Below are 27,548 nucleotides of genomic sequence, written 5' to 3'. Positions count from 1 at the left end.
CTGAACTTGTCATTTTATCTCCCTTCCCTGTAACTAGTTTCACACCTAGCAGTAATCATGTACTGTCACTCCTGTAAAATAAACCACCGCTGCAGCATTGAGTTTTGAACTGCTATTTTAAAACATCTAGTTCAGGCACAGTATTTGAGCCTGGATTGTTGTAATTGTGTGCCCAATTGATAAACAAGCCCTGGTTGTTTTTCTGAATTCCCCAGGTGGACGAGATCTGTTCAGCTGCTAACCTTGTCGTATGTTTCACTGCAGACTGGTTACTTCAGATGTAGCTTTTTACACTGGAAACCTTCAAGCTCTGAAAGGCCTTAAGAACTTAGACCTAAACATGGCTGAAATTTGGGAGCAGAAGAGGTGATAATCCACTGGGAGCAGCCACTTGGCTCTGACAACAGACCGACTTTCTTCTAAGCAGCGTGACGACTGTGAGGTGAATACTTAAGACCGGAGTCCAAGAAAGGACACTATTGATAGTCGGGGAAGCTAGACTCAGAGTGAGCTGCAGGGAGCGATCTTTTCAGTGTCCTTCAGCAAGAAACAAGTGATCAGCTGTCTGTGCAATGTTTTTTCATTCTCTCTGGAAACAGACTCAGGTTTCTTTGGACCAAATCCAAAAGAACACATAGCTGTAACACAGCTGTAGTTGTCTAGAATGCTCTGTATATCTTTATATTAAAAAGATGCTTTGCATTTCTTCTAGTGCAATGAAATTCACATGGTGTCCCACCTTATTTAATGATGGTACAATATAAAAATCTTGCAGTTGGAACTCTGTAGAAAATGTTTTTCTCTATGAAACTATGCTGTTCTAAAATTTATTTTTTTACAGAACTTTATATAAATAAATGTCTTTTGATTGCTTGCATATAGGATTCAGATTTGTTAGGGAGCGGTCCTCTTTCAGGGGATTTCTCACAGCTGGGCTCCAACGCCACCTGAAGATACGATTTTTCTAACGAATTGAAGCCATTACCTACAGGACAGAGTTGTGAAATGATGGTTGTTAGCAGTGACAGCCTAACAGAGGGCTTCCCGTGGAATCTGAAGGTAGCACGAAGGCCGGTGTGGGGATGGTTTCCTGCAGCTAGGCAGCGCCACTGACGGTAGGGTAAGGACAGGGAGGGGTTCAGGACTTTGCCCATCGCTCTGCAGTTCTAAAGACACAAGGCGGTGTGTATAAAGACAGAGGAGGACACAGAATTTTAAAGTTTTTAGGCTGCTGATAAAAGGTCGCACCACTAAGGGAGGTGCAACTGAAATTAAAAGAGTTTTTAATACTACCTTTTAAGACTGGATGCTGCCAGCACCTAAGTAGAAGTGCCTGTGTATTTCACCTCGCACCTCTTTACCTAGCCCTAGTCCCAGTGCCTAACCCTGTGACGATGATGTGCGACGGAATGGTCTGCAGTGTGTGTGCGCCTATGGCTTCTTCAGACAGGCATGCTTATCTGTTAGCATAACAGATGTCATTAAATGTCAGTCAAAATAAAGCTATAAAATCACAGTTGTTTTTAAAGACCAACTTCTTTAATGATACATACCGGTGTTATACTAAGTTTTAAAATAAATTTCTCTGCATGTAAATACAAGAGAAACATCATTAAGAAATCAATAGTGATCAGGACAGGGATTTCAATTCCTGTACAAATTTAGAAATGACTCAAGAGAAGATAAATTAACATACATGGCTGTGACAATATGAAGATGGGTGTAATCAACATGATCCATTTATTGAAAAAAAGAGGGCAGATCAAGGGTTAAGATATTAACAGGAGATCCAGTCTTAAAGGGGATGTGACAAAGCAACCACCACATGTGGATACCGAGGCATTTTTCTCAAGTATTAGCTTCTTTGGGCGAGTTTGGAACACCAACAATTCCCACTCTCTCACAATACAGAAATGGAGGTATTGACAGCCCTACCCCAGTATCCTGACATACAATTGGGATAGGGCGTCCCACGTGTAGTTTGCGGGCATTAAAGAGGGCTATAGGTTGGGATGTTTGTGAGCACACAAAATGCAGGGGTTTTAACAGCCCATTTAGCAGTAGTGGAACTTTTGGTTTATACTTCATAAAAAGTTGCGTGAGTAGCTAACTGTGTTGTCCCACGTGTATTGCTTCACAGCTTTATTTCTGCAGTTACAAGCAATTCAAAACTACTAAGTGTTAGAGGCAAGCCTCTCGACTTCTTATCAAAGATGATCTGTCCATCTTACCTCAAGACAAACAGTATTGCACTTCAAGGTTATATTAACTGAGTTAGTTAAAGAGATTCTGTAAGGACTGAAGCATTACTTACGCACATCCACTGCGCTATGTGTCTGCTTAAAAAGATAAGCAAGAGAAATTAATGTTAAATTAATACTGCAGGGTACTGTGAAGATGACAAAGCATAGGCCCTCTGTGCACTTATATTTCTAATGCTTAAAAGGTTCTTCCATTACAAGGCTGGTTTAGCACAGCAGTCTACAGCACTGACTGTGCCTCAGTGGTCCAGGATCCGAAGATTGCCAGATACGATTTTGTTCTCTAGTAGAGCTCCAGCTGGGATGTCAATTCTGTCGCCGTGATTTGCAATGATGATAACTGTTCCCTGGATTTACAGAAGAGAAGACAAGCGGTTAGAAACTTTCTATTAACTGCTGACTTGGAATGAGGTAGAGTAGGGTTGTTTGGAGGACCAGTTTGGTGTCAGCTCTAACACAGCCAGATCCTGGATGCATTTAGTTGTATTCTTTTTGCACAGACTTTCCCCACACACACAACAAAGATTTTAAACCAGCAATATTGGAAACACTCTAATTACCAGCATCCTAGATACTATCAGCTTACAAGCAGAGCTGGTGCCTTCTTTGAAGACACATGCTTGCTGTAAGCGCTCTTATCATGTCTGCTTGCTGTTGGGTGGAAAAACGTTACCCACATCAGTATGTCCTGGCACAGCTCACCATTATAGCTGTAAGGCAAACACACCCGAAGAGCTGGCAGCAGATAGAGCCGCGTGAGCGTGCAGCCTGGTAACAGCCTAAGCCGGTTCAAATGCTGGTTGTTGCAGCCCCACCTCGCACCGATCTGTGTCAGCAGCTAAACTGGCCTAGGCTGTTACAGGACCATGGCAGTGTTCTGCTAGGGTTGGCCACATCCTAAGGAAGAATTCGAGAGATGGTAAAGTAACTTGCTCAGCTCCAACGTATACTAATAAATCAAGAACCCCAAATTGATAAGAAGGGGCCTGTGGCTGTCAAGCCAGCTGCCGGAGGTGAGGTGGTACGTGCCGTGTAGAGCTAAAGGACAAAGATGTAAGCATTGTTGTGAACACAGAGTCACGATGAGGTCTGTGGTGTTTTCAAGGTTCGTAGACAAACCTCCGCTCCCCCTGGGACTGTACAGGAAGGCAGCGATACCAGTAACACCTTCCACTCATAAGGGTCACTGTTCAGTCTTTGGCCTCTGCAATCCTCGGGCCAGTTACTTAATTCCTAGGAGTGCTTCCATGGACTGAGCGTAAAGGCGCTGACTTAGGCAGGATCAATTACCAAGGAGCAGAGGTCAGTCACGTTTATTGCAGGAGCGTGCCAGTTACACACTCACCTTTAATGAAACGTTCTTCCCAAATGTAACATCACCTGAAACCGTGAGATGATCCAGCTCCAGCATATCTGGAATACTTTCAAACCTCCGCAGGTAATCTTGAACCTTTTGGAGAGGGGAAAGAATAGAGAGAGTTTAAATCCATCTGTGGATTAAGACGAGTGCGGGAGCTTCCTGAAAACTCCTTTCAGGGATCTTTCTGGAATCTACATCTGATGTAATAAAAGTTGCTGCTTTGAAAGCAACAGAGTGTTGTCATTTCTGTCAGAGATGGTAACTGTGAGAAGCAGTGAGGGCAGCATGTTGGACAAACTCCGGAGAACACACGCAACCCAGTTCACCTTTCTGTTTCCTCAGCTGACAAGGTAAAGGAGCACCGAACAGCAGCATGATGTTCTGCTCACATGTTAAGTAGTTTGTATTCTAACAGCCTAACAATGCTTTACAAAGAGCAAAAGGGAATGCCTGGATGGGCAGAGGTGGGTAAAGCAAACCTCACTTTTAACTTATTTATTGCTATGGACTGTATTTTTACTCAAAGAGATAAAAACAAAGTATAATTATAGGAGTTTACCTTTGTGAAAGAACTTCCCAGTTTGACAAGAGGCACCGTTGGAAATTCACGCTTCTCGCTCATTGTTAGAGATCCAGCATTAAGGCTATACAAATTAGACATCACAAGCAAGAGATCTGATGTGGTCTTAACGGGCAGAAAACGACTACGAGGTACGTTTATACCCAGAGAGTTCTCAAAACTCTTAATAGCGGCACCAACTGCAGTCTCCAACTGGATAACGTTCAAGCCTCCATCCAGAGTCTGGAAGAGAAAACTCACGTAAACCGACCAGCAGGTAACAGCACTCAGAAGTAGAGACGAGCGTAAGTCAGAGCTCTGCATTTACCGACAGACTGGCTCCTTTCTGAAGGCAGCAGTCCATCTAGTTACCTAGAAACAAACAGTTCTTTTGCGTCCTTTTTCCTCTAAAACCTTCCTAGCGGATTACCTTTGGGTTAACAATGATCTCCATGTCAATGGTGTTTTTCTCTTGCAGCCTTTTAATCGCAGACAGAGCAATCCACAGATTGTTGGTATTGAATATTTTGAATTTTGACACGGACTTGAATTCGTCCACGTGTGCTTTTGGGACCTGAGCTATCTCCACCAGCCTCAGCTTGTTTTCGTATTGCGTGAGCGTGCCACCCTGCAAGGGTCAAAGAAGAAGTTTTAAGTCCTGTTCATGAGATGCCAGAGAAACCCTCCCCTCACCCCAAACAGACGCACTGTTTTGTTGGCATTTAAAGTTGAACCTCAGTGACAACATGTTGCTTGTGTTCAGCTACCAGGCTGCTAATTATAGAGTATGTTTAAAGTACAGTCAGAACTGTCAAACGATCATGTTTCAGCACTCCAAGACAGTTAATTCTTGTAATGAAAGTTGCTGAGAATCTTTTGCAAGTGCTGCTGTTGTCAAAAATCACCTTCAGCAGTACTTTGCTAGATTACAGAGCAAAATCTAAATTAAATCTAACGGTTCTGTATTTGTGGCACTTACTGGAGAAACAAGCGGTACTTCAGTAACCTGAACTGTGTTCTTACAGTGCATTTCTGTCTATAGGACTAAATCAGAGCTTTCTTAGTATCTAACAAATACAGAGAAAATCACGTTTCCTCCCCATCCTCGTATTTAAAAGAACGGAGGCAAAGTACAGTTACGGGACAAATTACTGCATGCTAGAAGTATCTGCCATAAACATCTAACAAGTTGTCAGACCTGGACTTTGTACGAAGTCAAGCAGCAGGAGCAGGCTGGCAGCCACGCCAAGCTGAGTTGTGCAGTGCACACCCCGACAGCTGGGGAAGCAGCTTCAGCAGTTTTCAGTCAGTAGAGATACAACTGCTGTATCCCACCCCTCAGTGCTCTTTTACCATCCCCAAACTTCTCCCCTGTGTAAGTGACAGTCTAGAGAAGTTACGGAGGTTGTGACCTGCACCCTGCAGAAAGCACTTGTGTTTTCAGTAATCGGTCAAATCCAGGCTGTCCTTGCCTGCTGCTGCCCAGAACCTAGATCCAATTTGTTCCATGAATTAGAACTCCATAAACTTGCCGATTTTGTGCATCTCAAATTAGATCACAGCTGATGTGTTAAATGGTGCCTGAAATAGCTGTAAGAAGATTTAACGTATGTCTGAATTCATGCATACAGAAGAGACAAGAGGCTGAGCTTTTCACCAACACGCCAGGCATTCGGACAGACGTGCACAACTATTTCCCTTTACCTTCACATCCGCCCTGGTTTTGTTTGTGACCTCCATGACAAATTCACAGCGTTTTCCATTGGGTGGGTTCATAAGATGATTAAGAATGTAAAGGTCCACAGTGGCACCCAAGTTATCTATGTTGGATACAAAAATATATTCCTTCCCCTCTCCGATAAGGTTGTCCAGCAGACCGGAGTTATAAAAACTGGCGTAGATATCTCCATGGCCTGGGGGATACCAGCACTCCGTATTCTCTCCTGAGTAAGATACATCCTTGGCTATCGGCAGCAGAGTTTCCTTGTTAATTCTAGGATACCTGGGAAGACAGTGGGTTAAGTTCTCACCAATGTCGGACTAGCATCGAGAAAAACAAAATACAATAGTAAAGGTGCAACTACATGGGCTTGTTCATACAGCTTTTGAAGAAAAGCTGTATGAACAAGCACGCCTCTGACATCATCAGCCACTTTAGATTAGAGTTCGTTCTTGATAAGGAAGCCATGTTCTGTCTCCCTCCAGAGCCCAGGTACACTAAAAGCAAATTCAGGAATCAAGTGGCCAGCATCCAGGACACCAGTATTCATGCGTTTCTTAGAAACTATGTCCCCCCCACACCCCTCTCACTAATTTTAATACATTGCCTTTGACTCTGCTTAACACCCTGATGTTTCAGTCTTTCAAAGAGGCCCAAAATAGAGACTGAACATGGGTACGGAAGACACTATTGCTACCTCAGCATCTCAAGCTAAAAACCCACACCATTTAGAATATGGAGAGATGCAAGCCAGTTTTTCCTTTCACCCCAAGTGGACAAGGTTTTTTTGATACCTGCTTTGATTAAAAGTATATATCTTCACACGGCTGTGACTGTATTTCTGCAAAATTTTCTTTGTGTCGTCATCAGTGTTGAAGGAATTCATGAGAACAAGAGGAACATCAGTGTTGTAGGATTTGTTTAAATGCTGAGATGGGAAAGAAATCATAAATTCAGCACGTATTACTAGCTTTAACTCCTGACACCTAAGATTTTGGGAGAAAGAAATTTGATAAAACAGACTGGAAATAATAAATGCATGAGATAAAAAAAAAAAGAGAGATGTGCTTAAGCTGACAGAAAGGATCAGGTAAAGGAAAACAAATCCTTGTAAGTAGTAAAGATTAAGGCCCACATTAATTAATGTATAACTAGTCTTTGTTTTTAAATTTGCATTGAGATTTAAAATTTGAAAAGCACGACACCACAAAATGATTATTTTAAATTTTAGCCTACTGTTGATTACAAAAAGCATGTTTTCCCTCAAATTATTAAGGTCTGTCAGCGTGAAGTTTCACAATCTCCTCTGCACAGTGAGCACTTTTGAGCCTTCTTGGCAGACTATGAGATGGACAATAGTATCAAGAGTACATAATGAATGAAACGTCACAGTATTAATTTTTTGGGAATCTATAGAATAGAGCTGAAATACACAAGAGCACTTCCATGTGCACAAGCACAGCAAAGGCAAAAATCAGAAAACATGACAGCATTCCCCCAAAAACAGAGTGTGCAGAAAAAAAAGATACTTCAGTGAGTTTTAAGCTTTGTGTATCAGATTGCCCTCGTCTGCTGGGGAGTGTTTGGGATCATTACTCTCTGGTGGAATCAGAGACTTCCACAATGACCCTTTTGAGAAAGCGCCTGCAACACCAAAGGATTAGGACTGCATTAGCTGGATATAAATTTAAGTCTGCTATAGAACTAACATACATGGGAGAGTCACTCCACACAAACACCACACTGAGGCAAAAATTGTTGGAGCTCCAGAAACTATGGAACAGGCACACCCAATTTCCTACCCTAATGACCAGCTCAATTATCTGCTGCAAGAGGAATATTCTGCATTAAAAACATAAGCTGAAATGCCCTCTCTCAACACCAGCAGCTGTTATTTTCTTTTACTTTTCTTTCTTCAGAGGAAAACGCCAGCAGTCACTTCCAGCATGAGAGTTTTAATTCGACAAGGAACTTGGAGCTGCTGTGAAGAGCTTTATTCTAATGTACATAAAAAAAGGTTTTAAAAAGCTGAACTTAAACTTGCACCTGAAGGAGTCGGAAACAAGCCCAGGAGTTAGCCACGCCAGGCCAGCTCTACAATTTGATTGCTTGTGTTTCTGGACACAATCATCACTGTCCGGGTTGGTGTGCACAGGCTGAATTACACTTGTGCTAACGCGTGGAGCAGACAAAGTTCAATCGCCGATTGCTCCATCACTTTCATGCCTATTCTTTCAAAGCAATTCTCCACTTCACCACTAGCACTGTGACCAGACCTCATTTCCTTCTCCTCTTCCTTTTGGCAAGCCTCCACTGGGACCTCTCTTAAAGGGTGATACAGGAGAAGCTCAATGTGTCTTGCTTCCTTCAACATAGAAAGAGAAGCCCATCAAATGTTACCTCAATCTGCTGAACTGTCAGATCCAAGAAGGTGTTCTCATTCCGCACCCCAATAAGACTTTTTGGGCCTTTACAACCCATGCTTGTGCCCAAGCCGCCATTTAGTTTCACAACCACCAGCTTGTTCAAGACAGAAGCAATGTTATCGGGCAGTCCTCTGGCCTTTATCTTCTCATAGGGCTGGATCTGTAAAAACAAACAAACAAAACAGCAGTCAGATATTTGGAAGGAAATTGCTTTCTCCTAAAACCTCTCAAAACTTAAAATTTGGCAACAATACCCACACTTGTTTACATGATTTATGACACCAAATAACATTTGCAAAATGAGCCTACAATACCCTGATCTGTTACAATACAAGCAACCCGATTTGTTACTATAATAACCTCTTCTCTTGAGAAGTTCTGTAGACTTTGTGACACTAGTCACAATCAGCTTCATTCAGATGAAAAAAATGTCTCTGCTCTTCCAGGTAGAGGGAACTTACTCAATAGTAAGGAAGAAGTCAGGCCAGTTATGCCACTTATCACCCTCCTCTTGCCTTGCAGGAGCGGGGGGGGTGTCTCCTTGTAAGCCACCTAACTCACTTCCCCAGTAAGATGTTCCCCTTCAGCTAGACCACAATTTAAGAACACAGGCTCTGCATGCAGGACATAAAACTTTTCTTCCCTGCACAGCTTAAACTCGCAGCAGATTTTTTTTTGACACTTTGCTCTGAGGTTGTCAGAAATATCATTCTTGGCAAAAGGTTGGTTCTTTGACTCAGTTTAAACCAATTTTTATTCCAACTACTAGTCCAATATAATAATTCATCTCTCACAATAGCATGCTACAAAGTGGAAGAGAGTTCCTAGTTCTTATCCTGCTATTTTCAGGATGTGTTCATCCCGTTCACGTTACACCTTGCAGAAAGTCTTCTACCTTGCTGACAGCTATATCCTACAGGTTTAAAAACAGAGTATGGGCTACATTTGGGGCTAGCGATGGAGAGCAAAATCAGGCTTGTAGTGACAGTGTGCCTTGCATTAGGCATTGCTTGTCTCCTAATACAAAGCACCTAAGTCAAAGAAACAAAGGTAACAATGCAACACGTAGTATCATGCCAAAACTGTTAGAGCAAAATCAATACAATTATCCTTTAGCCTGCCCTTCTAGAGATTTTCTTTTGAAGAGCAGCCTTGGTATGTCAGTGCTGTGTGTATTCTAGCAACAAGAAAATGATTTCAGTTCTGATAAGGGGTGTGTAATATCCACAGCTGATTTCCAAAAACGAATACATACAGAGTGGTTTTCAGAACTGCGTTTGCTTTGGGCAAGTCAGGATGGGGTTCAAATGGAAATTCACGTTGCACTGGAACAAGAGTCATATTTCACGCGGATGTGCAGGGGAAGAGAGGAGAGTTTGCGCAATTCCAGCATTCCAGTATGCCGCAGGCAGCAGATGAGAGCAGATCCCTCACATTAGGGAAACTCTGCCCTGTGCAGGATCTGGAAAGCTTACGGTATAAAGATAAGATCACTCCATAAGTTACAGCATAATGACTACCTAAACTCTCATTACTCAAACAGTGGAAACTGGCCCAGGAGAAACATCTCAGTGCAATTGCTTAAACTCATTCCGTTTAGAAAAATTTCCCACTGCGTAAGATACATACTCCAAAAAAGCAAGCGATTAACTTAACTTGAAAGCCCTACTTTCTCACTGAACTATTTTTAACTAATATGAAAACATTAAATATAAGAATAGCACCAGATTCCTTGTTGAAACACTCTAGCTGTTGAACATTAAAAATGTATGTCAATGTTGTGACTTAATTTTTGGCTCAGTGGGCAGTGTTACCGGGGAACAAGACAAATTTCGATAGTTTTGTGGTATGTACCCATCAAAACAAAGATATGCAACTAAAATGATGAGGCTTGACGAGTAAGCCTAGTAATTACTTTCTTTTAATGCAATTTTTAAAGCTACATTCTGCACAAATGCCAGGAACTTTGCTGCTTGTTTGTGGCAGGTACTGGGAATACAGGTACCCCCAGACTATACTGTTCCCAGGAGAAAAGGTAACATCCAGACTCACTCATGACCCTATACTAAGATTTAACCAACACATTAAAGATAGAAATGTTTCCATCTACATGCTCTTAACCAAGTTCTTGCATTCCTACCTACCAAGTAAGTTCAGACTTAACTGTACTTCTCCATGCTTCAAAAGCAGTAGAGGTTCCCTGTGCCAAAAGACCCTGAGACAGCGTATACAGGCTTTAGAAGTAATGCACAGACTATCCTAAGTGTAAAGTTATTGTTGCGTTCAAGATAAATACAATTTAGCTTGTAAGACTAAGAAAGAAAAGGAAAATCTTACGTATTTAAGCTACTACTTTCCAGTTAAGTCACAGTTGCAGACACGGTAGTTAAACAGTTTTTATTTCACTCTTTCAGCAGGCTAGAAGGTAAACATGGAGTTATCATGGCTCAGACAGCAAGCAGTAACACAATCACTGCTGCAGTCTTCTGCTAATAATAAGTTCTCCTTAAAGAAAGAAATTAGCTGATTAAACAAAGCAGGTGGTGTTGTCATGCTATTTCCCATTTAATCTGCAGAGAATGCTAGCCATAGAAACAACGTGACGTTTTAGTCATTGACAAGCACACAGATTTGTCAGTAAAATCTGCATGGATCAGTAAAGGACAAGGGAGTGGAAATTTGCCAGCCAAGGCTGTAACTTGAATGCTAACCTTCGGACAACCAAAACTTTGATCCCTAGAAATTTGCCTACATCACCACAATTTGATTCACACATTTAAGAGAGACACTTTTCAAACAAGGTTTCGGGGGGTTCCCAGCATTTTGACAGACAGTGTCTCAGTTTTGACATTGTATCATAAGATTATGAAATAAAACACAACACTTAGACAACAATGCGTTGTTGACTACAAGTGACCCACGTAAAAATTATACTAAATCAAAATGACTGCTCTGGATTTCTGCTACCTTGCACTGAGAATTAAAAAACAGGCTCCCTCCTTGTTAACTAGCTGGTTAAAAACAGCTCTCCAAGATCCCTTCGTTAAAAAGGCTGACAGCTTTCAATGTGTGGCTTAACTGATAACAGCACAACTCGTTATGAATAATTTATGCAAATTCCTATTATAGACCAAATACGTTACTGAAAGCTATCTTAGCTGGACCACTTCGCTAGGGAAGCAATATGGTGAAGTCTTCCCATTCCAGCTTTCTCATATGAGGGTGTGGCAGCATTCATTCTAGGCAAAAATGTTCTTTATCTAGCAGTATCAATAAATTAAACAACTGTTCTAATCACAAACACTTCTCACAATTAGTCACACAGTGCCTAGAGATAACAGGATTGTGCCATATATTACTCCAAGAAACACAGGCAGGGTACGAAATACTGCGATCAGAAGGGAAATATTCATCCATTTTTGCCTTGCTTTTTTTTTTTTTTCCTCTCCACAGCCTCCCCTCAGATTTTCTGGTTATGATCTCTGGCCAGCTGCAGCCTTTTCCCACTCTCCCTTTTCTACCCCAAACCCTGGTGCAGCTTCCTGCCTCCAGGTTATAAATTCTGCTCAATTGCATCATCCAAAGATGACAGAAGGTTGAAATAAGTAAGGAGAGAGACAGCTGAGGTTGATAAGACGGAAGACGGTGAAAGATTAGGCGACAACTAGAAATGAATGGAGTCCCAGAGCAGAGGGGCAAAAGACCCTAAAACGAGACCTGAAATAACAGGAAATAAAACACAAGCAAACTGTCAGTTTTCCAGTACAAAAACTCTACCACCGGGCTCAGGCATGAGACTTCGCAGAAGATAACAATGATGCCCAGCAACACAAATGTCAAACCAGTACATCTTATCAAAACATTCCTCTCCACTTTTTAAATTTAACAGCAGCATTTTGGAAGCATCTCCACAGTCCTGCTTCAGCAAAGGCTTAACAGATGCATAACCCAGGATAAGCAAAATTGGGAGCAGCCAAACATGGCTCCAGAACAGTTCAGGTGCGAGCGAGCCCCTGGATAAAAGCCCCATCATGGTGCAGCCTGAATGCCTAACCTCCCTGGAAGGGAACAGCCTGGCAGCGGCTCCCAAGAGGGCTGTGGTAGGATCTGGGTCTGCCCCATGCCAAGCCTGCTCTGCCCTGCACCGTGGTGCTGCACCCTGGGAAGCAGGCACCAGTTCCTAAACACAAGCTCCTCCAGCCTTTAGGTCTCTCTGAGGTAAGGCTCTTAAAAGATTTTGGGTTTGTGCCTGTAAAGTTGGGAGCTCAGCATCCTAGGAGATCTACAAAATGAGTTAGTTTGGGTGTTTACGCAGCAATCTGTTGTTGTGCCTTTTTAATGCAGAAGATTCATTCATAAAGTCTGAATTCATAACAACCCACAAAATATTTTTTAAAAAGTTTAGCTGTAGTCAGACTTTTGGTAAATAAACAGCAACATCTGGACTTATATGAAGTTGTAATGTTACATGTGGAAGATGTAAAACGTCTTGAAACAAACCAGTAGCTGCCGATTTGCTTGTTTTTGAAGTTGCATGTCCTCCGCATCAAAGATGCACAACACACTGGCCTTGATGTTTCCTGCTCCTTAAAGGGGTGAAGAGGAATAGAAGCAGTCCCAAACAGTTGCACTATTTCTACAGGGCTTGTACTCTTCCCTCCGCCACACCAGAAGTGGTGGGAGGTGGACGACTGCAAAAGTCAGATCAACAACAGCAGCTTAATAAGGAAGACTAGCTGTAGGGTGAGAAACTGGACCTATCCACCTGTGAGGTCTGAAGGGAATATCCCTCCCAGCTCTTCTCCATTTAGCAACGGCAGGAGTCTACGTTTCTTCTAGGCATTCTCAAACACTGTTCTTCCTCCTCTGCAAGTGGAGCTTGCTCTCCATGGCCCTGGGTTGTGTTCATGTCATCCAAAGGTTACTAAGCTACTAAGACTTGTCACTTGCATCTATCCTGGTTTCCAACATAATTCTACCACATGCATAAACAGCTGTTGAAAGAACACCAGGATGAGAAGGTTACTAAGTTGGGCAGCTGTGGCAACCTAGATAAACATAGTGTCGAAGACACTTCCTAAATACTCGTATCTACTGATCTCAAAAAGGACCATTTCAGATTGTCCACACAAGCACTTTATGTTACAGAGGAACACTACAGCCCTTCATCAGGAAACTTATGACTGGCATAGAGTTATTCAGCTAAATTAAGACAGAGAAAGCTTTCAGAGAAAGCAGAGTTGTTTTATTTATAACTTAGCTGAGAAGCTCATTTTTTCCAGGAAGTGAGATGCAGAGAACTAGGAGACTAATATTTAGGGGGAAAAAAAAAAGAAAACAAACAGAACATATATATACAGGGCTTATATATGCATGTGCTGTGTGTACACACACAAGCATACTCTGAACTAGAGAAGGCTCTCTTGAAAATATTCAGAGATGGCAGGAAATAAGAACTAGAAAAGTCAGCTGCTTCGGGTATGAGGAAGTGGGAAGACTGATTATACATACAGTACCTTTCCTTAGTTGGACAAAAAGGCCAGATTATGAAGCCTACTCAGAGGGAAGCTTGTATAGCAATCTTCACAACAAATAAAAACTTTACCACTCATGTAACCATGCCTCAGGGGATTGGCAATCAACTACAGCTGACCTGAAAATATCACTAAACACTGGAGGTTTATTGAGCTTGTCACCGGTAAACCCAAAGTTCCTGCATGGCATGCCCTCCACAAAACAGAAGCAACTGACCTAAGTAAAACACTGCACAATGACAGCAGCAACAGCTCTAGCAATTAGTTATCAGCAAGCAGTTCTGCAACCAACGAGAGGCACACGCTAGACAGGTCTTGCATCAGCGATGCCTTAGCATCCCCAGATGTCTCTGTTCATGCAACAGAGCACATCAGCACAACTGAAATAACACATACTGAAACTAGGGCAGCAGCACTGCCTGCATCTATCAGAAAGTCATCTATTAAAACAGCATCCACCACACTTTCTGTGTGAAGACTTCGGCAATCCCTAACAGGACTGTGTGGCAAATAAGACAGCTTTATCTGTTCCCACAGATCACTGCCTCAGGCAGTCCAGAGCAGGATGGTTGCTGCATTGGCATTACACTGCCACATACACTCACTGCCATGAACATTTTCTGAAGCTATTAGGAATTAAGCAGGTGCAAGGGAGAGAATCTGAAGGTCACGGAGGCCAGTAAAGCCTGGATCAAAACCACAGCCTCAAGCTGAGCTGTAGCAACAGGTTTGCACGTCAGATCTGGTCATCTACTCATGGCAGATCCAGACGATAGAACAAGTCAAAGGAACCTTTAACAGAACAGGACTTCTTTCATTTGAGATTTATTGCTAAGTGGAAGTTGGGGGAGGATGGAGAAAAGAAGGATACAAAGAATTGCACTATTCCAGTTCCAACTGGAAACTGCACCATTTTCACCAGTCATGCCAAGCTCTCACAAAGAGAATTTAGACCTTAAGCACTACCTTACAACAGCTATGGCCATGCTAGACAAGAACAACAGAGGCACATTCTGTAAACTGGAGCTAAAATAATTTTCATGCAGGAGAACTCAAAGTCCTTTGCATCTCATGCCCCCCTTTCCTTCCTTTTACCCTTCCTTTCCATTAAAAAGACTACATACAAGAACATCCTTTAGCAATCTTCTAGATACTATACAAAGATCTTTGATATAAGCAGGTTTGCAGAATGTTAATATGCAAAAGTCAAACAGAACTGGAGCTTTTTGATCTAGTGCAATCCCTCTCTTATTCCAAATGCATATCCGTTCAGGAATACCATCTGTTCATAGTTAGTTTATTCTATCCACAGTTCATTTATTCTGCTGTATTTTCGAAAGGAAGCATGCAGAATAAATGAGAAGCAGGACACGGATACAGCATTTCAGTGTTGCAGGATGCATCTGAACAAACTACTGAAGGTAAAAGATCCTGAAAGTCACCAGCATGGATTTGTCAGAAAGGCAGGGACAGCTGATAAAGCACAAGGGGTCATGAATGTAGGAACTGACGGCAGATATCCAATTCCAAGTGCACACTGAGAAGAATTAACACACAGGCACACATTCTCAGTTCTTATCTAAAGAGACCGTTGCCCAAACTACTAAGCACTTTTTTTCACTCTGTAATTACACTGATCCTTACGCTCCCTGTACCCACAGACCCTTACCTCCCAAAGGTCAATACTGAAATTAGTTACTCAAGGGTCAGGGTTGCTACACGCTGTCAATGTAAGATTGCCCTCCCCCCCCCAAAAAAAAAAAAACACCGACACACAGTGCTGCCATTTCAGAGGACATACACGGGAACTTCATTCCAAAGTTCCTAGAACTTTTCAGGAACAGAAGTGTGCAAAAAGCAGAATCTTACTGTGTTTTGTCAACAACAAAGACTGTGTTCATGCTGGGTAGACACCCTTAAAAACAACTGTACTTCTCATTAACAAAGAGATGATAAACACTGATTTTAATGTACTGAAGGTACATCAGAAAGCTTAACTAACGATTCGCTACCCAACAATACCTAGAGCAATTTATACTTGGTGCTGGGTACAGTTTGGGAGAGAAATATGACTAGATCCTTACTCCTTGCCATCACTTCCTGTCCACTCTAAGGTCAATACCACCCCGTATTAGACCACCAATGGATTAAAAACATTTAGGTTTGAGCTTTAGCTGGGTGGGATGTGAGTCACACCCACAATGTTCAGACACCATCTGAACAGCCAAAAAAATGATTTCAACTTTCAAGTCTCACTACGTTCTTCTTGCATCACTCACAATATAGCTCTCCAAAAAGAAAAAAGTCTGCCACTCAGTTCAGAGGCAGACTGCCTCAAAATCATTTGCTTCTGCTGAAGTGCCAGCTACCCTTTTATGCCTTCACTATCATGTCTGAAACTAGCTTATGCAGCTCAGAGTAAAATCCTGATGAAGTTAACGGTTCCATCCAGGCCCTCCATCAAGGATTTAGCTCATTGGATGTTGCATCAGCTAAAACACAAAATTTATAAAACTTGGCCTCGCTAAATATTTCAGTTTCTTTTGGCATAGGCATTGGAAATGACAACTTAGCAATGAAGCCCTGGATCTTGAAGGGTCTCTAATTCAGAGAATAACAAATGTCAAGAACTCAAATTCAAGCAGGATCCCTGCAGCACCAGGACTGTCGGATGCCAGTGCTATCATCTAGCAGTTCCTGTCATGTGTAGGCACTAACATGCCAAACTACCTCATCACCTATGAGCGTATACACAAGCGTAAGAAGTGCTCCACAGTAAAAATCAATTCTTGATCTAAGGGTTTGGAACAGTGGACTTGACAAGTAAGTGCTGATGGGGAAATACTTCAGGAACAAAAACAGGCAGGAATGACATGGCTTACAGATGCATAACTACAGTGTTACTCATTTGAGACATGTCTCAAAACTGTGGTTTGGGATTGTACCAAGATGACATATCTAGCTTCTTTTGGTTTTGCAGACAATGTCACAGAAGTGATTTGCAGAACAGTTTTGCATGAGGCAATGTTAGGAGTTTGACTAACAGATTTCGGCATACTCCTACTGCAAGGAAGTTTGGAAGAGCTTGTCACAGACAGACAAAATGAGTATCAGGGCTGTCATCATGGGAGACTGGAAAGGAATACACCCATATTAGTCAATACGTACTCACAGAACAACAAGGAAATATTTACTCAGCACCAAGGGACAGTTTTAGAAATGGCACCAAGTCAACCCTTAAAACCTGTTTCCAGAATTGAAGATTAGGAAGATGTTTTGTATCTTTTCATTCTTTTCCTTCACGATATGGCTCATTGAGATGACAACTTGAGCTGCAGACAAGAATCCAACCACTGGGGAAACAAAACCTCTAATAGACAAGCTCCTTTCACACTCACATTGCTTTGGATGCTCTCTTTACATCCTAGATGAGGTTTTGCATCGCTACTCTGAGGTTAGCTTGATCACTGCAGTTCCCTTGGAGGCCTCCCAGCAGGACTTTGCTATTGCTTCCAACTCAAACAAACAGATCACTGCAATCCACATCAACACGATTAAGTTACACGTGCCATGTCCACATTCTTTACCTCCTCCTTGTTAACCAGCACTCTGACTAAGTACACTTTCTTCTCTGAAGACTGTAACAGTAATGGGCCCTAACTATGCCAGATATCACTGTAAGCCTTTGGACACATGGAAGCAAAGCACCTGGAAGGAAAAAACAAGTCAGAAGTCTACCAATATAGCGTGAAATGGATTCAATCTTCTCTTACCGTTGTCTGGAGCTTAAAATTTGCTTGCCCATTGGTACTTGTTGTTACACTGAAAACATGGAGGTCGGGGATGAAATCTCCCATTGCAGAGAAAAATGGAGGAGTATTACAAGACAATCATTTCTGTTTCAATTTACTGACAGGAGCCTTTACTTGTCAGTAGATGCTTCAGGAAAGAAGAGAAAACTACATTCAAAGAACAAGTACAATGGATAACACATTAGATGACCCATGGAAGTCTGATCAGAAATGCTGCTCCTGCATAGCAGTCCCATGACATTGGGCAAAAGCCTGAAACACCTTTCCGACCTAATCTGAAAGACAGAAGTAGCTTATGTAAAATAGAAAATTAAAAGACAAAGACTATAAATGCAATAAACTACTAATGAACTTTTTTAAGCTGTTAAAAATAAACAAAAAACCCCCAAAAACCTCACACTTGGCACATTTTTTGGGTGCTTTTATTTTTTTATAGATATACACACACGTGTATGTCTGTATATACACACACACACATATATACCTAAACACATACTTTGAGCTCTACTAGGTATCAGCTGAAGATTACACATGCCAGAATTCAGTGCTTTGGACCGATCAAGCAGCAAACCAATCCTCCAAAACAATCACAGGCAAATAAATTCACATCGGGGAGAGCAGGTTGTTGTTTTTTAGGCCATGATATTTGTAGTGCAAGATTCTCAAAAGCAGCCGAGCAACCCACCACCTCATAAAACAAGGATGTGTCTGACCAGGCAATTATACATCACTTGCAAGATTACCAACCAACTTTCTAAATGAGTCTTGTGTGTGCCATCCTCTGTGCTGTTCTAACAAGACCAGGAGAAGAGTACACTGAGTTTTTGTAGCTAGGAAAAGAAAAACCTCAACTAGAGCTGGACAAAAGCACTCAGAGAAAACCTGCATATATTCACAGATGGATACCTGTTCCAAAGAACTCAGTACTGCAGTCTTTATTCTGAAGCCCTTCTAAAATTATCACTCTTTACCCCTTCTAAAAGCTTCTACTTTTCTTACCTATACTAGTTACACTGATAATTCCAGAATTCTGGTCTTGAATAAATCAATTATTATCTAATAATTCCACAACTCATACGCCTCAGCAAAGAATAATCTGTGAGAAGTTATACTGCAGGTCACCTGAAAAATGCTTCATGTAAGACAGCTTCCACTTTCCACGGTATGTCCCCTCCACGACTGATTATGAAAAAGGTGGTGGAGGCAGGATAAATACAAGCAGGGTTTGAGGTTGGCAGGAAAATGGAAGTCTTATGGTCAGCAAAAAAAGAAAAGAAAAAAAAACTCAAGAAAGTTAAGTTTGCTCTCAGTTTTTGAGAGCGCTCAACCTGCCTCCTGTCAGATCAGGAAGTCTCCAAGTAACACCTTATCCAAGGAATCCTAAAGCAAGAGAAGTGAAGGGGGGATGGAAGGACCTTCGTTTGTGGGTATTTTTCCCTAGCTTTCTTCTGTGACATTTATCAAGTATGATTATTTGATTTGGAGTTCATGCTAGGAAGCAAAATTTCCTCCAAGATCACGCATGCATCTCCCCTAAGCCAAAGTGACCCGATTTTGCAGGAGTCTTATCATTTTGGGTTTGGGTTGTTTTTTTTTTTTCTTTTTGGTCATAAATTGCTACATAGCTAAGGGACACAGATGAGAATCAGCCAGCACAGGCCATAAGGAAGAAGAGAGATACTCTTTCTAATCTTGCCCTCCTTTCAGCCCTCTGTGACCTTCAGTTAGACCTTAGTCTAACTTCTTTTTTTTTAAGAGAGCTTGCCTTGCCTGGGTATTTCCCGTCAGTCTATTTCAATGTCTTATAACCCTCCTGTCTGACATTTGCTCCCAGTGTCCTACCCAGTAAATTTCAGTCCTTTATAGAACTTGAAAGTTTTTCCACTGAAGGTGTGCAAAACTTTAAAAATAGACAATAGCTCTCCCTTGCCACAAAGCAGCCCATTCACTCGCATCAAATTGCTGTCATTTAATCCCAGACCTTATCTTGACACAGAGAACAGTTTATTCCTTTCATTGTTGCAACTACCTTTTTAGATATTTAAAAGGCTTATCACTCCCCAGAGTCTCACCCCCTCTAGACTAAAAGCAGCCCCCTTTTCTTCAGTCTTCCTTGTAAGTCATGTTATCTAGAACTCCAATTTCTCACCTTAGCCTCTTTATCGAAGGTGGATTTTCCTCCCCAAAGCAACACTTCATTCAGTGTTACAGTACAGAAGAGAGAGACATCACATGTTTTTGAAGTTAAAAGAAAACACTCAACCTTGGAAAAACCCTAGACTTGCTCTAAAACAGCATCATTCTTCCAACGCTTTAGAGAGCAGCACTGCATCTGTTCTGGAAGTAACTGGACAGCCTGCCTTTCAGTTGGAAACAGAGCCTCGATTGAATCACCACAGAGAGGCTAAGAGAAACCAAAAACGTGTGAGGACACAGAAGACCTGCAATATGCCAAGATCACTACACTGGAAAAAGCAAGGATTAGTAGCACAACTACACCGTTACTTACACAAGAGTCAAAAGACAGCCTCGGGCCACAGATGAATCAATAAAATGAGGTTAGGTTTAATAGGAAGTGTTTATTTCAGTACTAAACAGTGCTGAAAAAAATATTTAGTGCTTTTTCAGCAGCAACTCAAGTGGCAGGTTATAAGTTATAACAACATAGCTGACATTAGAAAATTACACTCAAAAACCCCCCACAGTCAACTTCTTGTTTCAGATTCCTCGCTTTTACTGAGCTGCTGTAGATTACAGAAGTTGCTAAATGAGCTATATAACCCAGCCCACTTACCATATGTCCCTTTCAAATTATTTAGCAGAATGGATTGCTGGAAACAGTCTCATGTGAGACGCACAACCTTCTTTCACGGGCAGGAGGGAAAGGGGAACAACAAGGGTCCTACCTACTTCCCCTCTAACACAAGTTACCATTTACTCCAGAGAAGGTACCAAATGGTAAGATGGCATCTGTCCCATTTTGTTCCCTTACTCAAAGAACAACTAACAAAATAACACCAAAGAACCTGATACATATGTTAAGCAGGACCTGATGTTTGGGAATACATACAACACATGTCAATAAATAGTTATTTTTCAGTTAGAACCCAAAGTGTTGTCCTACGTGATTTTACAGAACCATGGCAATTATATCCATTCTATGGGCGACTACATCATTTGCTACAAGTAGCAATTATCAGTTTTATGTTCCCTACAGACTGTCACTTCATCGCAACTTACAGAATCTTCTGGAGGTCTCTGAATCTTCCCCCAGTCCACAGATGGTCCCTTTTCTTGTAGGAATCTATGAAATAGCTTCTTAAATCCTTCCAGGTCCTTTTTAGTGTGCTACAAAGAAGAAATGCATTAGTTAATGCTGGTATTTAATGCATACCTATTCAATCACAGAAGCATTTCGACAAACTTGAAGTACAACCTATTCACACGAGTAATTTTATCAGCACTGAAGTAGAGACATGCTAAAATTTAAGTAGAATTCTAAAAGGTACCAAAAGCTGATTTCCACCAAAACTCAAGGTACAAAAACAACTCAACTTGGATACCTAAAAGACAAGTCTTCAGTCAAAATCACAGCCATTACAATTTGGCCCAATCTTTAGGATAACAGCTTTACTCTCCCTTTCTGTAATCCATTAAAGATTACACAGAACCTTTAATAGCTAAAGATGATTAAACACTTAATAACTCTGTCACCCAGTTTACATGGAACTGAAAGTCTCCTACTAACATTGTATCCAGGCTACTCTTCCAGAGGATCAGAGCACGTCCTAAAAATAAGGATCGTGGTATTGTGTGATTTGTCTCCCTGTATAAAATTGGCCTCGATTTCCTGCATCTAATTTCTCGTGCTTGGAGTTGCATCCACATCATGCTCCTTACCTCCAGCTCATTTGAGGGTGCGGTTGCAAGTATCTTATCAAGTTCTACTTTCATGGAGTACTCCAGCTCTTGTCGAATGACTTCCTGAAACTGTGAACTGCCAGCTTGAGACATTGCTTTGCTGAAATCTTAAATAAAAATAAAAAACATGGGTTAAAGGAAAAGGAGGAAAACTAACTTAGACTACAAAGTCTTCAATTTTCTTTAAAAAAATTAATGAACTCACATAATCTAGTCTCATTTTATTACTATGCTAGCACTCCAGGAATCTAAAGTTTTTGTTGTTAGTCACTTGGAGAATAGACCTTAAATTTGGACCACAGAACAAGAACCCTTCTCTCAAAACTCAAAAGTACCAAAAGACTAATGATCCATCTCAAGAAGTGTCCAAAAACCCACAGCGGTACACTTTTTTGCTAGAGAGCCAAAGAATTCACATCCTACCGCATCAACATACTTTAGCAAGTAAAAGTGTGAAAAAGCTTTTCACTAAAAAAATTCTTCTATGTAGAACATTGTGATCGAGGGTATCCTTCTGTTCACACAGGCAAATAAAAACATATGCTTTAATTATTTATACGGTGCCCTTTCACACGATCTTCAGTTTGTTCCAGTAAATATTCCTTTACTTTATCGTATGAGTATTTTCACACTACAGCAATGCATTTCAGTTACTAAGCAACCTAGAAAATTAGTCTGTCTATCACTTCAGCATTTGTTTCGCTTTTGAAAGTGATAAGCTCCATAAATGTGAAAAAGAGTAAATACATAAATGTTCTATATAGTAAAGTCCACATCACAGAAAGAAACAGGAGATAACATGACTTTATTTTCCAACAGAAAGCATTTGAAGTGAGTGCGTTCACAAAAGACATTCTGCGTACGTTCTCTAAAGACCTCAGTTAATTTAATTTCTGCCAAATCCCTTAAGTAATCACTTCTCTGTGACATAGAGAGTGATGTATTGCCAAATATAGCTGGATTTTAGAAACACCCTAATACTAATGCAGAAAGGGATGGAAAGAAACTTTGCAAGTGAACAGAGTGATACTGCCAGAAAATATTGTTAGAAGAGGAACCTGTGTTTAAAGCTTACTTATTTAGAACATGCATTAAAAGGCTATTCTATTGACAATGTCTAAGAAAGCCAGAGGCAGTTCATTTTAATACAGTTTTGGGTTTTTTTGTTTGTTTTTTTTTTGTTTTTTTAAGCAAAGTATTCCTCAGACTCAGTGACAGTATCTAATCCTTGTTTTGAAGCCCACAGAAGCCATTTTCCTGACTGCACTGTTTTGCAGGTAGGGGACGGGAGGAAGGAGGAAAAAAAAAAAAAAAAACAGACAGACAAGTGCTGCAGTGCACATACTGTGTGTGGTGCAACACAGGGGAAACGCCAGCTCAGGATGAGCAGTACAATGAACAATAGATTCTTTTTTAATCAAATGTTTCGTTTAATAGTTAATACAGGTAGTAGTTGAAAGCCTGTTAGGCTTATCTTTCCAGGTCAAATATGTCATAACACAGATAGCTCTTCATTAGGAAGCACCTCCTCCTACAGAAAAAGGAGGAGGTCTATACCAGCTTGATACTTTCATACCGAACTGCTGCAAGTACTGTCTTTTCATTCACACATTTTGGGTTGATGCGTATTGAAACACTGTTTAAACTTCCAGAGAAACAACTGCTAGGAGATACTGTCAGATGTTTGTAACTCTCCCTGTGACATGTTGTAATACATGACTTCTGTTACAGCAACAACAGTGGCCATTTCTCACAGTTCATCAGCCTGTAAAACATGTGAACCTCCCAACATGACGCAACGCATCTGGGAAGAAACTCTGCAAATATCAAGTATTCAGAGACCATCATTCGTGCTGTTAAACACATTGAGGCTAAGCAAGGCAGAGCCAGCTAGCACCTTTCCCAGGCTGCCATCTAAGTAGGAAAATCTTGTTCGCTCATATCAGCCAAAAGACTTATATCTACCAGATAAAAGCATTTAGAGATCAAGTAACGTCACAAACGAATCAAAAGAGAAAGCCATCATAAAAGCAAATGCGTGGTAATATCCTAGTCTGTTGGTTTTTTTATAATACAATAAATTCTCCACGACTTAATGAGGAAATGCTAAATGCATTTCTCCACCAACCTCCTCGCAGAGAAGCAAAGCAAACCTGTTGCTTTTCCCAAACACCACGTGTCAAGCACGCAGACCAGTCAGCTAGACGGGACATTTCTTACCGAAATTCAGAACACCAAAGCTACCAGCACTGATGGCTGCACCCTTCATTGGCAACAGAGAATATTTAGGCTTTACGCTGACCATTTAACGACTACTGCAACCACTCAGTCTCATGCAGATTCAACATGCCAGGGCACGGTTGCCTGGGGAGAGCATTACTAGTGCTATTATTATTATTTTGGGGAAAGAGAGAGGAAGGACATGGCTGGAGTCCATAAAACATGCATTTGCCTGGTGCAGGAAAAGTATCTATTCTGCATACATAAGAATTTGAATACTGTAACTAAGCAGCCAAGAGAAATAGCGACTCCAAGCTTTTCTGCTTTTACTGTGCCATTGCAAGGCACAGGCTTCTCAGCATTTATCTTAAGAGACGTCCGCCACGACTTGGACTGGATGGGGATCTACGGCACTCTCTAAAGGCTCCCCAAAGCAAGACCACAACAGCAGCATCGATGCATCCGCTCCAAACATAAATGAACTCAGTACTAGTTGTTCCTGTGTTGCTGCCCCTCAGAGTTTTTGGGAAGAAGCTGATATTTATGCGCCCCAGCCTACCACTAGTAGAAAGACAACTGCAGTCCTTTAACATGAGCTACTATTAAATTTAACAGCCTGGGTGCAGATCTATTTCCCTTTTCTCCCTGACAGCAACAAGGATGTAGAAAGGCCAGTGCAACTGCATATCTGAAAGCAGTTATTTCCTACAGGCAAGTAAAATTTCCTAAGGCTGTAATGAAAAGTAGTTACTGCGCCTCTAAAAATCGGAAGGGAAGCAGGGGTGTTGGATAATTGCAGGAAGAGATTTCCAAGGGTACATGCGGCCATAAACTCCCAAATAATTTTTAAAAAGAAATGCCTCTTCCAAGCTATTTCGCAACCAATGCCTCAGATTTCAGCCTAAGCCCACTTTTATGGGATCAGCATTCTTGAACACTCATCTGAAGGAAGAAAAGGGTGGGATAAGGTAGTGGAAGACTCTCGGGGGACTGGCCCACGCAGGAAATTAGCACAGAACAGAAGAGCATGACTAAATAGTTGAGGCTTCAGAAAATACTGGGCTTTGGAAAAATGACCACCCAGGATATCTTATTTCAGTGTCTTCAGTTGAAAGTGCTTCCTCAAGTAGCAGAGAAAGGAGAGCTTTCAAGTTCACGGTGGTGTCTGACGCGTGGAGAGTTTCACTCAAACCCTCCTGCCCCCATTGCAATTTCTAGCACGCTTCTGTGCTCTGCGCTCACTGCTAACCTGCCCCCTGCCCTCACAGCGTGAACTGCTGCACGTGGCAGAGTATTTGCAGGTTTATGACACATAACTTTATAACTGACATATGAAAAAACAAAATATGATAAATCAGATCAAGCTAATAAAAAGGAGTTCTTCTCACACTATCAGAAACAAAATAAAGGACAGATGTCCTCAGGAAAACTGCATAAGAACAGAACGGCGGCAACCCCTTACTTAAGGGTTTGCACGTATTTCCTTTCTGCCGTCCCTCCTCTTATTCTACATTAAAAGCGGAGAATGATTAGTTTTGTCCATTAATTTGCTCAGAAGAGAACTTCACTGCCTTGGTACTCGGTATACAAGGACCCAGCACAGGAGGGAGTCGTGGGACAAGTCAAGCAAGAAGTACCCTCTCATGAAAAAATCTTTTGGGCCGAGGGTTATGAATTGTAATCACTTTTGCAATCCAAGTATATACAGAAAGATCTACAGCAGAAAATTATTTAGGTCTCCTTGGAGCCAGACTATTTGCATAAAAATCAAGAAGGGTGGCCACTAAGTTAAAACACACAGCTGAACTTTAAATGCTCTATCCTTGAACTCTGTGCCGAGGGTACAGACTGAATGCCTTAACTTCCACCAACTCCACTGAAAGTTCAAGGCAATTTTTATCCCTGATGAGGATAAAAATCTCTTTAAATACCCACACTATAATGCACAATGCTAATAAATATTACTTCATTTGATTTTTAGAACTGAACATACCCGCTCAACATTTACAAACAGTTTTTCGTTTCCTACTACTAGAGGCAAAATTTGTCAACACCGTTGGACTGAAGCATACGTGAAGTGAAACCTATACACTCCCTCTCTCCTTAACGGATGAGCACATTAGCCTGAGCTAACACAGAAGTTTGCAACCTAGGAAGCCGCTCTTGCCAGCTGCGCACACGAAGAGTTTAGGAGTCACGGTCAGACACAGCTGGATTTCTCATTCTAGCAGCTGATCCTCATGCTAAAAATATCACTTGACATTGGCAACATGTTTTAGTACTATTGGCTTGATAAAAGAGCACTTAAATGGCGGATACTTTTTTTAAAAAAGCTTTTAGGATTGTCAAATCCTTGGTCATATTTTAAAAACTGGTTATGATCTTTACACAGGTTTCTCCAGCTTTCCGTTTCATAAATAATATCACTTGCCTGCAAGATGGCTACCTTCAACAGTAGGCTGCGATAAGCCAATTCCATTTAATAAGAACAATTCAGAACATATTTTCATAATGTATTTCACAGCAAGAAGGGGGCTTATCTTGACAACTTTCAGAGCAGCCGGTTGAGCAATGTGGCTGTAACGCTTCCCCCCTTCAGCTCTCTGCATTTCGCCCAGGTGCCACAGGACACTTGCGGACAGTCGATGCATTTACACAGCAAGTGTCGCACAGTCCTAGGCATCCGCTGGGTGAGCGACGGCGATTTCCCAAAGCCTGCGAAGGCCCTCAGTTTCCTGCAACGTCCGAGTTCGTATAGCAAAAGACCTACTCCTGTCCCTTCTACAGGCAGTGTTACATTTGTTGATAGGCCTGCGTGGATTTATATTAAGGAAACCTACAGGCACGGATTTCATTACAAAAAGCACACAGGCACCATTAGAAATATCGAAAAGGAGAAAAATAAAACTGCCACAGCAATGCGCCAAAGTAATTTTTCCTCCTGAAATGACCTCTTGTGGGCTGGTTCCCTGTTTTGCAATAAAGGAATCTGAAACTCAGACCACGTACACACACGCTCACACATGCGGAGAGTAAAGGAGAGCGCCGAAGCCTACCGGGATCAGAAAATGCCAAAATACACTCAAGCCTCTGAAAAAACAGTGTAGACGCTCGACCTCAGTGCTCTTTCTCCCCCAACTTTAACAGACCTCTTAGTGAAGGGGGGAGATTTGCGCTTGCAAGATCCCCCTGTACACTCCAGACCCTGCCTGTGCATCAGCCGTCGGGAGCCCTGCCGCTACAATCACCCAGTTTCACTGTGCGCCTGTACCGCACGAGAGAGCCACACATCCACCGAGGTAAGCCAACCGAGCAGAGCCGAACCGGCCGAGGCCCCGCGGCCAAATAACGAATAACACTTTGAGGAAGCCCTTGCACATCGCAACTCGGCTGCCGATCGGGCTGCTACACCTACCGCCGCCGGTGCTCGACCGGGCTGCTGGGAAGGAGAGAAGAAAGAAGAAAAGCAGAGATCTACGTAAACACAGCTGAAGAGTCAAAAAAAATTACAAAGCACATCAGCTTACCTTTCGCGAAAGACGACATTTTCGCTCTTTAATAAAATAAATACTTTGCTCTTACAAATAGGGTCTGAATTGTCTTTTGGTTCGGTTTTGTTTTTTTACCCCAAGGCTGGGGAGGGCAAGGCCGGGAGGGCAGGCTGCCTCCCCGCGCCCCTGCGGAGGCTGGCCGCCGGCAGTCGGGCAGCTGCGCGGCGGGGAGGCGGGAGAGACG

General features: G+C 41.8%; 2 protein-coding genes across 2 annotated transcripts in view; one reads left to right on the top strand and one right to left on the bottom strand.

Moving 5' to 3' along the window:
- Positions 1-725, top strand: part of VPS54 (vacuolar protein sorting 54 homolog (S. cerevisiae)) — a 41,973-nt gene extending 41,248 nt beyond the window's left edge. Inside the window, exon 22 of the mRNA XM_009327107.1 lies at positions 265-725. Within this exon, the coding sequence (XP_009325382.1) occupies positions 265-370 (106 nt within the window). The 3' untranslated portion in view covers positions 371-725. The remainder of the gene's footprint in view (positions 1-264) is intronic.
- A 794-nt stretch (positions 726-1,519) lies between these two features.
- Positions 1,520-27,542, bottom strand: UGP2 (UDP-glucose pyrophosphorylase 2). The gene is made up of 10 exons (XM_009327106.1): positions 27,341-27,542; positions 21,573-21,700; positions 20,913-21,020; positions 8,301-8,486; positions 6,695-6,828; positions 5,885-6,182; positions 4,611-4,808; positions 4,181-4,423; positions 3,607-3,711; positions 1,520-2,608 (listed from the first exon to the last, which is right to left on the bottom strand). The coding sequence occupies exons 1-10, from the start codon at positions 27,357-27,359 to the stop codon at positions 2,501-2,503; spliced, it is 1,527 nt and encodes a 508-aa protein (XP_009325381.1). The 5' UTR covers positions 27,360-27,542; the 3' UTR covers positions 1,520-2,500.
- Positions 27,543-27,548: the final 6 nt, after the last annotated feature.

This window comes from Pygoscelis adeliae, unplaced genomic scaffold, assembly GCF_000699105.1.
Source record: "Pygoscelis adeliae isolate BGI_AS28 unplaced genomic scaffold, ASM69910v1 Scaffold137, whole genome shotgun sequence".
Lineage (NCBI taxonomy): Eukaryota > Metazoa > Chordata > Aves > Sphenisciformes > Spheniscidae > Pygoscelis > Pygoscelis adeliae.
This window is presented reverse-complemented; position numbering and strand designations above follow the sequence as displayed.

Bases quoted from the DNA above. Each gene is read 5' to 3' on its own strand.
- UGP2 (XM_009327106.1), bottom strand. The intron at 8,487-20,912 runs GTAAGTTGCGAT...TTGTTTTTACAG, and splicing joins AGAGACCTCCAGAAGATTCT to ATCCAGCCCTATGAGAAGAT. The intron at 2,609-3,606 runs GTGAGTGTGTAA...CTGTAAATCCAG, and splicing joins GGAAGAACGTTTCATTAAAG to GGAACAGTTATCATCATTGC.